Genomic DNA, 14,681 nt, shown 5'->3' with positions numbered 1-14,681 from the left:
TTGCACACATTTTTCCCGCCGTTCTGGAAGTTTGAGAATTTCTTGCTGTAGAAGTCCGTCTCTCTTCTGTAGGGGCGTGAGCATTTATAATTATGATATCGCAGTATCTACCTGTAAGTACTAAATACGATAACCTGTCACTAATAAATTCGACCTTTTTTACTGCTGATTTTATTCTTCTATGAACAGAGAATCTTGTTCCTAATGGCGATTATTGTTTCCTTCCCCATAATACAACAAGTAATCTCCTATTTGTGATATGCCATGTGTTTAAATGGGACTGGCTCATATCAGTAGATTTACTGAAACGTAAAAGAATACCTGTGGGACAATATTCCGGCACACCGGCAACGTTGATATAACCTCGACAGTTGCGAGCGTCGTTATATAAACCATAATTTAAAAATTTGCAACGTTTTTAATAAACAATTACATTTGTTATACGCAAAATGAATATAGGAAATTCCTGCTATTATTCGGTTGTGAAGCTTTTGTCATCCAGTCTGCATTCAAAAATACTGAAAGTTACAATTTATAAAACAGTTATACAGTAACTTGGATTCTCACTTTGAACTGAGGTTAAGGGTCTTCGAGAATAAGATGCTTAGGAAAATATATGGGGATAAGAGGGATGAAATTAGAGGAGAATGGAGAAAGTTACACAACGCAGAACTGCACGCATTGTATTCTTCACCTAACATAATTATAAACTTTAAATCGAGACGTTTGAGATGGGCAGGGCATGTAGCACGTATGGGCGAATCCAGAAATGCATATAGAGTGTTAGTTGGAATATCTGAGAGGGAAAATACCTTTGAGGAGGCCGAGACGTAGAAGGAAGGATAATGTTAAAATGGATTTGAAGGAGGTGGGTTATGATGCTACAGACTGGATAAATCTTGCTCAGAATAGAGACCGATGGCGGCAATGAACCTCCGGATTCTCTAGAAGCCGGCCACCAGCGTGGCTCAGTCGATTAAGGCGTATGCCTGCCGGTCTGAAGTTGTGCTCGGGCGCTGGTTCGATCCCCGCTTGGGCTGATTACCTGGTTGGGTTTTTTCCGAGGTTTTCCTCAACCGTAAGGTGAATGCCAGGTAATCTATGGCGAATCCTCGGCCTCATCTCGCCAAATATCATCTCGTTATCACCAGTCTCTTCGACGCTAAATAACCTCGTAGTTAATACAGCGTCGTTAAATAACCAACTTAAAAAAATTCTCTAGATGCCAATTTTGTAATTAAGTAATTAAATTTGTTATGACATTTAAAAGTAACCGTTACCAACATTCAGTTTCAGTGATCGTTTCTTGTGATGATCGTCATCGCAAGTGTATGCTTGTTAAGTGATCAGTGATTGCGATGTAACTATTGATAATGGAAACATTCTTAATAAAGAAAACTGTCGAAAATGAAACTGCAATTAAGGGAACAGAATAATAAATTGGGTTGTGATAGTGTCAGTGAAACTGATACCTCATATTCATCATCGCTGTAAGGATCAACAAAGGATGGACAAAGTAATGAAAGGATTAATATAGTGCATAAAGGCTGTAGTTATAACCATCTTGGATTAAGCAATTTCCATGGGTATTATATAGAAAATTATACATTATAATTATATTATTTATAATACATTCTATATAATTATATTATTTATAATATACATGAATCACATTATTAAGGAATGGCGATTGAAACCACATGGAAGTATACCGATAAGTCGTTTGTCCCAAGTAGATAACTTATTATTTGCTGATGATATTGTGTTTATGGCAACTTCAGAAGATAATTTACAACGTTTGGTTTACAACTTTAATCAAATGGCAGAAAGTTTCAATATGGAAATTTCAACTGACAAATCTGAAGGAAAGGAACCAGTCCGTAGCAAAATTTGCATCAATAATAAGATCATCGAGCAAGTTAAAAATTTTAGTTGTCTCGGTTACCAAATTTCATATGAAGAAGAAAAAGATTTGAATGAGAAAATTATTGAATTCAACAGAGCAATGGGGATAATTAATCAGATATTCAAACAAACCTTAGTACAAAAACACGCGCACCAGAATTTATAAAACATTGGCCAGACCTATACTCTGTTTTGGTAGTGAAGCTTGGACGATTCGTAATATTGATTCACAAAGATTAATGGCGGCAGAAATGTGATGTATGCGTCGTACAGCTGGATACACTAGAATGGATCACGTTAGAAATTTTGACATTATCAAAGAACTGCAGATTGAACCGATTACGGAATACCTACAGAAATAGAGACAAAACTGGAGATCACATGTCATCAGAATGCCTCGTTCAAGAATTCCACGCCAAATTTTAAATTACCATCCTGTATGTTCTGTATGGTTGTGAAACTTGGACTCTCACTTTGAGGGAGGAACAGAGATTAAGGGTGTTTGAGAATAAGGTTCTTAGGAAAATATTTGGGGCTAAGAGGGATGAAGTTACAGGAGAATGGAGAAAGTTACACAACGCAGAGCTGCACGCATTGTATTCTTCACCTGACATAATTAGGGACATTAAATCCAGACGTTTGAGATGGGCAGGACATGTAGCACGTATGGGCGAATCCAGAAATGCATATAGAGTGTTAGTTGGGAGGCCGGAGGGAAAAAGATCTTTGGGGAGGCCGAGACGTAGATGGGAAGATAATATTAAAATGGATTTGAGGGAGGTGGGATATGATGGTAGAGACTGGATTAATCTTGCTCAGGATAGGGACGAATGGCGGGCTTATGTGAGGGCGGCAATGAACCTCCGGGTTCCTTAAAAGCCAGTAAGTAAGTAACTAAGTAAGTGGGCAAGAGATCCTTGGGCAGACCGTTCAAGCGTTGGCAAGATACCATAATGGGCCACTAGGCCCAATACATGCAAGGATGATGATGATGATGATGATTATGATTATGATTATGATTATGATTATGATTATGTAGAAAATCAGGCTAGTCATTTTCAGTAAAATATGTAAGGAAATTTTTGAGAAACAGAAATTAAAGATTTTTCTGACTTTCATGGAGAGTCCTGCCATGCCCCAATATTTCAAAGAAGTCATCGCCTGTGACGTCACGTGTTGCCATTGATCGGCAATGGATGACAGTTTACGCCAAAGCCATTTCATATCTGGCTTCAGTCTGCGTGCCACGTGGTCAGAGAACCGGTCCCAGAGGTCAAAATGTATTTGAAGTGATAAAATGTGATGCATTGGACTGGACTGAGTTGGAATATAAACAGATGCCTTTCCAGGGATCTGGTTTGAACTCCAGTGACCCCGCATACAGGTGCCATAATGTTTACGTCACGAAATCGGAGAAGAGGGAAAGTTAGAAAGCAAGTTCACACAGACAGCACTGTCACTTTTATAGCACGCACAGACTCGCCCGTCCAGTCGGTAGTTTGTTACCCCTTCAGTTTCAGTGCGTTGCTATGCGACTGTAATTCAATCTAATGGGAAGGAAACGCGCGACGCATAGTAGCCTACTTACACGTTGACGGAGGGAATTTTATTTGATAGAGCTTTTTGTTCGTTCATTTGGCTTGAAAGTACAGAATGTTAAATTGGTACAGTGCTTTAGTTGGGCCGTACTCGGCACCGGTAGGTTATGAAATTTGCTGAGGGATTGTAATAATTAGAATTCGGATTTCTGTGATCTAAAAACTACATCAAAAATATCAAAAAATTTTATATAAAAATTACTTCTTTCAACTTCATTTAAGAAATTAAATTACAACATCGAGGTTTTCCACAGCCGTGGGACTGAAGCCGGATGGTCTATGGCGAGTCCTTGGCATCAACCCCTTTGATTTGATTAACTGGTTGGGTTTTTCCGAGGTTTTCCCAAACCAAAAGGCAAATGCCGGGTAATATTTTGGCGAATCCTCGGATCTCACCTCATCTCAATACATCTCTTCAAAATATTGTAAAAAATTGCACAAAATTGTAAAAATTGTAGAAAATTACTAAACTGTAAAACTATAAAAATTTGTAAAAATTGTAATTCTAATATTGTAAAATTTTGACTTGTTCCACATCTCAAAGCTTCATTGCTCATGTAAGATCTATGGAATAAAATAAATGAATGAATGAATGAATAAATAAATAATACTCTACAAAAACATCTCAACACACAAACAAATACAACCACATAGGCGTGTACAAACTCAAATGTAACTTCTGCAACAACTTCTACATAGGACAGACAGGCATATCATTTCAAACACGTTACAAAGAACACATCACAGCCATAACAAAATTACAAAACACCTCCACATATATATTATTTTAATGTACTGAAGTACATATGATATTTCCATGCAGATATTCTGCGTCATCATACGATGAAAGAGTAATAGAACGGAGAAAAATTCTCTCCGGCGCCGGGATTTGAACCCGGGTTTTCAGCTCTACGTGCTGACGCTTTATTCACTAAGCCACACCGGATTCCACCCCGACGATCTTGGATTCCCAAGAGTTGGAACTTAAAAACTGAGACAATTCAATCCGACGCCGGGGTGGAATCCGGTGTGACTTAATGAATAAAGCGTCAGCACGTAGAGCTGAAAACCCGGATTCAAATCCCGGCGCCGGAGAGAATTTTTCTCCGTTCCATTACTCTTTCATCGTACCTCCACATATGCAGACCACATCACAAATGCTAATCACACCTACAGAGACATCAACACAGACATGAAGAGTCCACTGCAAGAATGATGGATGTCATTTGGAATACATTTTGCAGGAGAAGCAATTGAAAGTTTGAAATGCTTAGCGCTCAAAGCTTAACTGTGATTTTCCGATCATTACTGGACAATGACAATCACTGTTAATGCCATATAACTCTCTATGTACATTCTATATGTCTTAAGCTATGCATTGTCAGTCTTGGTTCATTTTCGACAAGAAAGTGACATCCATCATTCTTGCAGTGGACTCTTCACATGGAAATTCTACACATCCAGCCAAAAAGCCAGAAACTAAACACACTAGAACAATATGAAATATACAGACACACAAAAACACATCCAAATGAAATTCTGAACACACAACTCAATTTCAGAACACACACACTTTGACTCCACATTACAATACATAAACACACCCTCACAGGAAACACAAACAAAAGGCGCCAAAACCAGCAGCAGCCAGTTCTGAAGATGGCCAATAGCAGGCTGAAACATGTTAACGAGGTAATGTAAAATTTAATACGTGAAAGACACATAATACGTTTTCCGAAGTGATATAGTGTTAAAAGTTGTGTAATCAAGATGTATAAAAATTACTTGTTAGAAATTATTTTGTTCGCCATTCTACAAAGTTGGTTTTGTGAATACTAACTCTTTATATTGGCCATAGCAGACTGTGTAGCCTATAACAATTAGATTGTTGGAAAGAGGGGTGTGAATTGTCCAACATCTATCTTCTGCGTGACCAATTCTTCTACAACTACCTGGCAACAACGGGGTTGGAAACTCTTAAGTGTCACATGTTTGCGAGGGGTGAAGTGGGTGAAGGCGAGACCTACCAGCAACAATCTGGCCATATCCCTAACATTATTTTGTCGTTTTTTTTAAACTTACTGCTGCCGAATCCAGTTACGTCCGTTCAAACTTCATTTAACTACAAAATATTTATAAGGAAAGGGACTCTAAAAGAAATAACCGAACGAAAAGAAAATCTCTTGCCATTATTGATACAAAACATGCATGCATAATCTACTTCATATGAATTGTATAGCTTAACGAAAATAAGTTTGTAAATTGAACTAATTTGATTGTATATGTTTGTATAGTTTGGCTGATGAATTGTATATGTTCTTAAAATGATTACTAGTCAGTGTAGCTCTACTGATGAATTGTATATAGGCCTACTGTAAATTGAATGGTAATATGTATAGCTCAACTGATGAATTGTTTATGATTATAAATTGAATTAATCTACTTGATATTAATTGCACAAATTTGTATAGCTTAATGAAAGTATGCTACTTTGTATTGTATATATTTGTATAGATTTGGCCGATGAATTGTATATGCCTTAAATTGAATAGTAATCTATATAGCTCTACTGATAAATTGTTTGTGTTTGTAATTTGAAGTAGTTTGCATGATATGTATTATCAATTCCTTTATATCACAACTGGTTGAATTGTTTATGCCTTAAATTTAATTAAGTTGTTTTGTATTATAATATAGCTCAACTTATGAATGATCGTTTGCGTTTGTAAATTTAATAATCTGATTGGCTATGTATTGTATACTTAGTAGAGCCATCGATGTTGGTCAGTCGACAGACTCGCTGGGCTGCTGATCCGGAGCTGCGTTCGGGCTTGGGTTGGATCCCCCTTTGGACTTTGGTTTCTTCGGAGGTTTTCCCCAGCCGTGGGACTGAAGCCGGATGGTCTATGGCGAGTCCTTGGCATCAACCCCTTTGATTTGATTACCCCCTTTGATTTGATTACCTGGTTGGGTTTTTCCGAGGTTTCCCCCACCGAAAAGGCAAATGCCGGGTAATATTTTGGCGAATCCTCGGACCTCATCTCATCTCACTACATCTCGCCAAAATGTAAAAAAATGTAAAAAAAATTGTACAAAATTGTAAAAATTGTAGAAAATTACTAAATTGTAAAACTGTAAAAATTTGTAAAAATTGTAATTGTAATATTGTAAAATGTTGACATGTTCCACATCTTAAAGCTTCATTGCTCATGTAAGATCTATGGAATAAAATAAATGAATGAATGAATGAATGAATAATAATATTTGGAGAACTGTTGTAATATACCAAAATTATGTTCTTCTGCCATTTTTTCAAATGACTTAATGCTAAAATATGGTAAAATATGCATTTATATGACGAATAAAAACCGTGTCATAATGTTCAGAAAAGCTAGAAATATGTTTAGTTTAACTTAAGTTTGTGAAAAGAGGCCAGGATAAAAATATGACATGTCATAGAAATCAGAGCTATAATAATAATAATAATAATAATAATAATAATAATAATAATAATATAATAATATAATAATAATATAGTAACAATAATAATAATGATAATGATGATGATAATGGTAATAATAATACAATTCTTTACTCCTGCTTAACATCAATGAAAGGTGATCTTGCAATCTTATAACTATGTCTTCCTAAGGATCTTTTTTTTTTGGTAGGCTGTTTTACGACCTTTTATCAACATCGTAGGTTATTTAGCGTCTGAATGAGATGAAGGTGATAATGCCGGTGAAATGAGTACGGGGTCCAGCACCGAAAGTTACCCAGCGTTTGCTCATATTGAGTTGAGGGAAAACCCCGGAAAAAGCCTCAACCAGGTAACTTGTCCCAACCGGGAATCGAACTCGGGACACCTGGTTTCGCGGCCAGACGCGCTAGCGTTTACTCCACAGATGTGGACCCTAAGGATCTTATTTCGTGGAGAATTGTAATTTACAGTTGTGCAGAACGATTCAGGAATACTGCACAAACGTTGGGGATGAGTTCCCTCCACACCTGTACACGATAAAAATTCCATATATTGATATATGCATATATGCTTGGAAATGCCAGACTAATGAGTTATTATTCAACGATAAAAACACAATGTCATATTTTACTTGAAACTGACAGGATATACAGTATTTACAGTATATAGCATATGACCAACGTAATAAATCTTTAATTCAGTTGTTTATCTACTCACAATTCACAATAAATGCTCAAAATGTCATCCATCTGGTTCAATGCACGCATCAATACGTTGGTCATGACCATCTTCAATGTACCTAAATCGTTACGTAAAGTTGTCTTCTTAATAACATAACTTGAACGGGGAAATAGATTGAATCAACAGATATTTTGTGTTGTGCGAGGAATTCGCTTACCAAGAGCGACCGATGTGCTGGGGTATTGTCATGATTGTCCTTTTCACAAATTGGGTCTTTCTCGTCGAACTGCATCACGAAGACGTCGAAGAATTACAACATAGTCTCCTTACTGACTGTTCGACCTTCAGGAATAAATTCGAAATTTACGAGACCCTGTTATCGAAGAACACGTCAAGGATTATTTCCCCCTTGATCGGTCGGCACACTGACCCTATACGCCTGGAGAGAAGGCCACATACCAACACGAACAAGGCAGAGAAGTTGCCTACAGAGCATGGCGTTGCCATCCGAAGTTCGGGTACTTTCTGACTCTACTAGTAAAGTAAATCCATAGCGCTACAGCCCATTGCAGGGCCAAAACCGACCAGTCGGCTCCTGGCCTCACGTCCACATGCCGAAGCAGAGGTGGACGATCATCCAACCAGAATGGCGGTATCGTGTGGTTAGCACGATGATCCCCCCCAGGCGTTATGATCGATTTTCGCTATTTATCGTAGTTCCCGAAGTGCATCACGATGATGGGTGGGTACCGGTCCCATACACTGGCCCAAATTTCATGAGAAAATTTCTTCCCCCATCAAGACTTGAATCAGCGCGCATTCCGTAACGCGAGTCCTAGGCGGGATGCCTTAGACCGCGACGCTACGGCGCGGGACTTTTGACTCCACTAGTATTAGATTAATTTTCATGATGGTGATGTAGAGTTTTTCTTGTGGCTGTATTACATTTCTGATGGTGTGAAAGAGAAGGCCTGATGGTCTTAATTCCATCAGAGTAAGTAAATAAAATAAATAAATAAGTAAATAAATAAATGGATAGATAAATAAATAAATAAACGAATAAATATATAGGCTCCTTCATATTTGCATACGGTACATACATAAATAAATAAAGAGATAAATAATGAAATAAATAAAGAGATAAATAAGTAAATGAGATTAGAGGTAAATAAAATAAATAATGGTGGTAGTAGTAGTGGTAATAATAGGCTAATGATAATGATAATAATAATAATAATAATAATAATAATAATAATAATAATAATACTTACTTACTTACAAATGGCTTTTAAGGAACCCGAAGGTTCATTGCCACCCTCACATAAGCCCGCCAGCGGTCCCTATCCTGTGCAAGATTAATCCAGTCTCTATCATCATACCCCACCTCCCTCAAACCATTTTAATATTATCCTCCCATCTACGTCTCGGACTCCCTAAAGGTCTTTTTCCCTCCGGTCTCCCAACTAACACTCCATATGCATTTCTGGATTCGCCCATACGTGCTATATGCCCTGCCCATCTCAAACGTCTGGATTTAATGTTCTTAATTATGTCAAGTGAAGAATACAATGCGTGCAGTTCTGCGTTGTGTAACTTTCTCCATTCTCCTGTAACTTCATCCCTCTTAGCCCCAAATATTTTCCTAAGAACCTTATTCTCAAACACCCTTAACCTATGTTCCTCTCTCAGAGTGAGAGTCCAAGTTTCAATAATAATAATAATAATAATAATAATAATAATAATAATAATAATAATAATAATATGTTGACTGGATTGTGCAAGATCGCAGTCTTAGACTACGCACGACACATACAAAGGCTACACAACCTATGTAGTATGTATGGAACACTAATAGTTCTCCACTTCTCTGTCCGGAATAGAACCCGGATCCTATGGTTTCGCGGTCAGAAGAGTTGCTACTTGAGCAACCGAGAAATAATAAAACGAACATTTCTCCTCATCCCATTATCATGTCACTAAGGATGACAGCATAGAATCCTCCAAGACTCAGTGGGAGCATCCCAGGAAACCACTTCCTTCCTATTCGGACTAAATATAGAGGATAACGCAGTGCAATAGCTTATGGGGATGTAAGAGTGAAGAGAATGTGTTTCCACAGAAGAAATAATACTCGTATTTATTTTTTCTATATAATGATATTGATTGAACTATTGTATTCTGCATGTCATCATCACCGTCGCCATGCATTTCGTTCTTATAGGATTCTGAATGACAATGGGTATTTATTTCAAATCAAAAAGAGACACAATTGTGATTAATTTCAAGATCTGTCATACGATTTTTTAGTGATTATTCTGCAACATTCAGAGTAGGTATAGCTGAAAGCAGAATAGAGCCAGTTTGTTGTCGAAGACTTCACAGAATAGAGGCGAAGTGAAAATAGTGTTGCTCAGACCAGTGTTTCTCAACATTTTTCATTATGAGACTCCTTCTTCCTCACTTTACTTTGGTGCCCCCTACCCTAAGATGTAAAGTAGAACAGTGAGTCGCATCTGCCCTTTGGGGGGCCAAAGAGCAGCTAAGGGATGAAATGGGTGAAATTTGTGTTTTCTACATTTTTAAGCTGGAAACAACTTTTTTTATAGACCTAAATATCTCTTGTTATTAGTATTAATGTACTGAAGCTTCATTCGTATCAATTTTTACTTTTTGAATTACATTTTTTTAATTTGACATTTTTCAAAATGTATTTACTCCCACAAAATATAAGCTACAGGCCTGAAAAAAATTGTGCAGCATCATTGACGTCCATATAATTTAACAGCAGAGCCATAATTTGAATTTTGAATGTATAAGTGATCTAAAAGTCAGTTTAAAATTGTAATTTCTGTCCGGATAATATATTTGATCTTTTAGTTTTTAAAATATTTACTTTATCTAAAATTATTCAATAATTTTGTTAACTCTACTTTTGAGAATATGCAGTAAAAATTCCAACTCCTTAGCACGAAATTTGTCTGTTTCTTCATAAAATTAGAAATAAGAAAATTACATGCATTTTCCATACTTTTTACTCACTCTGTATAAAGAATTTGTTTTAAATATCAATCAAATTTATGTGTATACTATTTTGAATTAATACCATAATTATCAAATGTTGATAGAGACTGGATTAATCTTGCACAGGATACTCATTCATTCATTCATTTATTTTATTCCATAGATCTTACATGAGCAATGAAGCTTTAAGATGTGGAACATGTCAACATTTTACAATATTACAATTACAATTTTTACAAAGTTTTATAGTTTTACAATTTAGTAATTTTCTAAAATTTTTACAATGTTGTACATTTTTTTTTTTTTTTTTTTTTTTTTTTTGGCGAGATGTAGTGAGATGAAATGAGGTCCGAGGATTCGCCAAAATATTACCCGGCATTTGCCTTTTCGGTGGGGGAAACCTCGGAAAAACCCAACCAGGTAATCAAATCAAAGGGGGTAATCAATCAAAGGTGTTGATGCCAAGGACTCGCCATAGACCATCCGGCTTCAGTCCCACGGCAATACTATGGTGGGCTTATGTGAGGGCAGAAATGAACCTGCGGGTTCCTTAAAAGCCATTTGTAAGTAAGTAACCATAAATATCAAACTAAATTCATATCATCCGAACATGGCCACAATACAAGAAGTTGGAATATTTCGCTCCCCCTAGTTGAACAAAAATGTAAGTCTGAAACAGATCCAAAGCACATTCCTAATTACAGTTCAAGAGTGTATAATGGTTTTATAAAGAGGAATCCTAAACTGAAATTATTAAACAATACATTATTAAAAAAACAAGTGCTTGAACTGTTTATAAAATTATAATCATATACATTTTTATTCTTCACTTTTTGTCAATTTAACAATGTCATATCTTAACTTAGTATTTTTATGTATAAATGTAATGTTTGTTTTTTCTTCTTTTTAATTATATGTGTAATTACAGTTAACGGTTTAATTGCAGTTGTGATTATTATCATTTTTTTCTTCTATTCAGTTTCATTATTGATCACACCCGACCTCAAGCATCTAGCTTTTTCGGGTGTGGCCCACTTATAATTTTATTTATACAACAATTCTATTTGTAATAATAATTTGACTGTGGGATTGATAAGTAATTTTGACTTTTGAAGAATAGGCGTATTCATATACGAGTATTGCAATAGTATTGTAAAATCTTTGTTAATGTACGCAGTTTTTGCTTTCAATAGTTAAATTAACTTAAAAAAAACCTGTGAAATTTGTTATTACATCGATGTAGCTCAGTCGGCAGACTCGCTGGGCTGCTGATCCGGAGCTGCGTTCGGGCTTGGGTTGGATCCCCCTTTGGTCTTTGGTTTCTTCGGACAGCCGTGGGACTGAAGCTGGATGGTCTATGGCGAGTCCTTGATATCAACCCCTTTGTTTTGATTACCCCCCTTTGATTTGATTACCTGGTTGGGTTTTTCCGAGGTTTTCCCCAACCAAAAGGCAAATGCCGGGTAATATTTTGGCGAATCCTCGGACCTCACCTCATCTCACTACATCTCGCCAAAATATTGTAGAAAATTACTAAATTGTAAAACTATAAAATTTTGTAAAAATTGTAATTGTAATATTGTAAAATTTTGTCTTGTTCCACATCTTAAAGCTTCATTGCTCATGTAAGATCTATGGAATAAAATAAATGAAAGAAATGAATGAATTACAGATTCAAGCAATGGGATCAGTACGTTAAAGCAGCTGTAAATGTTTTCTTACAGAAATGTCGGCCAAGATTCTTTGCAGCGCATACGTGGAAGACTTGTTAAAAAGGAAAATATATCTACTGTATGCCCCACAAATATTGTTCCTCTTTTAAAAGGGTACAGGCCACGTCAATGCCAACTACCATAAACTACCGAACTACAGTAACCGACTGTCAGTGTGCATGAGCTATGTTTACAAAAACAACAGGTGTTATTGAACTTGAGACGTGACGTTATGCGCTCATCTGGTTTCAGATCCTGCTCCTCAGATGGAGCCTCTTTCGCTGGCCGAGTATCAGCGCATTCTGGCGGTGCTCAGGCGAGATGCCGCTCTACGGAGTCAGGAACGAGACAGAGTGAAGTGAGTAACAATCCACTTACATTTCCACAATTGTCTACTGGTTCAAGTCGTTCTGTATTAAAAAGCAATGTTGTTGGTTGGTTGTTTATATTTAACTTCAGTTTTGCCGGCAACCATATCCAATATCAGCCTGACGAGAGGGTCGAACTTCTTGCAACAAATACTGCTATATTTTCGACGTTTTTAGGCTTAATTGTTATAATTTCTTTCATCTCTCAAAAACGGTGTATTTTCTACCTGAATTTGTAGAAGAAGCGAATAGTATGAATTTAATTTTGAGGAGTACGAGAGCTTACCAATACGTCTCTGAGTATGGTAATTAAAAGGTACCCTAATGACAGAATAGTTAATTTCTCTAATTTCTTACACTCTTTTTTTCGTGCGTTAGTATTATCTTGTGACCTGAAGTTGGTTTTCTTAACTTTCTTATTCTCTGGATTTTCTGTGAGGACAGTAGTCTTAATCGTATGTAAATAGTTTTCTAAACATTACAATCTTCTTCATGCTAGGATCTTCTAGCAATCATCGCTAGTAAAATATATTTTTCATCCTTAGAATCTTATCGAAGGAAAACACTCTTTTCCTAAGAGTAACAATCATAAACGTGAATATACTGTAAAGTGTTTCATAGCAGTTTTAATAACGAATAATTTATTTTTTTGCTCTCTTAAGATTTTTTCTAAAAATAATCATAATCACGAGTAAATTATCTTTTTATACTTAATATTTTCTCTAGAATTAATATAAACACCAGTAAATTACCTTTTTCCAAAATAAAAATCGTAATCAAGAGTAAGTTATCTTTTTACACTCTAAAGATTATCCCTAGAAATAATGCTATTTATGAGTAAATGATCTGTTTATACTCTTAAAATTTTCTGTAGCAATAATCGTAATCACTAATACTTAATATTTTCTCTAGAATTAATATAAACACCAGTAAATTACCTTTTTCCAAAATAAAAATCGTAATCAAGAGTAAGTTATCTTTTTACACTCTAAAGATTATCCCTAGAAATAATGCTATTTATGAGTAAATGATCTGTTTATACTTTTAAAATTTTCTGTAGCAATAATCGTAATCACTAATAAATTATCTTTTTACACTTTTAAGAATCCTATTCATAAGTAAATTATCTATTGAAACTCTTAAAATTTTCTGTAGCAATAATTGTAAACACGAATAAATTATCGTTTTAACTCTTTATATTTTCTCTGAAAATAATAGTAATCACGTGTAAATTATTTTTACGCTCTTCAGTTTTTCTCTAGGAATAATCGTAATCACGAGTAAATTATCTTTTTACACTCTTAAGATTTCCCCTAGAAATAATCATATACTTTAGTAAATTATCAATTTACACTCATAAAATTTTTTTCTGTAGCAATAATCGTAAACACGACTAAATTATATTTTTACGCTCTTAAGATTTTCTCTGAAAATAATCGGAATCACGAGAAAATTATATTTTTACACTCTTAAGATTTTCTCTGAAATAATCGGAATCACGAGAAAATGATATTTTTACACTCATAAGATTTTCTCTGGAAATAATCAGAATCACGAGAAAATTATATTTTTACACTCTTAAGATTTTCTCAGAAAATAATCTTAATCACGAGAAAATTATATTTTTACACTCTTAAGATTTTCTCTGGAAATAATCGTAATCACGAGAAAATTATATTTTTACACTCATAAGATTTTCTCTGGAAATCGGAAGCACTAGAAAATTATATTTTTACACTCATAAGATTTTCTCTGGAAATAATCGTAATCACGAGAAAATTATATTTTTACACTCAAGATTTTCTCTGGAAATAATCGGAATCACGAGAAAATTATATTTTTACACTCAAGATTTTCTCTGGAAATAATCGTAATTACGAGAAAATTATATATTTACACTGTTAAGATTTTCTCT

At 35.4% G+C, this 14,681-nt stretch overlaps 1 protein-coding gene across 5 annotated transcripts in view; it reads left to right on the top strand.

The window, feature by feature from the left end:
• Positions 1-14,681, top strand: part of LOC138695021 (uncharacterized) — a 329,089-nt gene that overhangs the window by 44,918 nt on the left and 269,490 nt on the right. For all 5 annotated transcript variants that reach the window (XM_069819315.1, XM_069819317.1, XM_069819316.1 and 2 more), the window contains exon 2: positions 12,651-12,756. In XM_069819315.1, the coding sequence (XP_069675416.1) occupies positions 12,651-12,756 (106 nt within the window). The remainder of the gene's footprint in view (positions 1-12,650; positions 12,757-14,681) is intronic.

This window comes from Periplaneta americana, chromosome 2 (genome assembly GCF_040183065.1).
Source record: "Periplaneta americana isolate PAMFEO1 chromosome 2, P.americana_PAMFEO1_priV1, whole genome shotgun sequence".
In the NCBI taxonomy this organism is placed as follows: Eukaryota; Metazoa; Arthropoda; class Insecta; order Blattodea; family Blattidae; genus Periplaneta; species Periplaneta americana.
The sequence above is the reverse complement of the archived record's forward strand: the minus strand, read 5'-3'. Positions and strand labels throughout refer to the sequence as shown.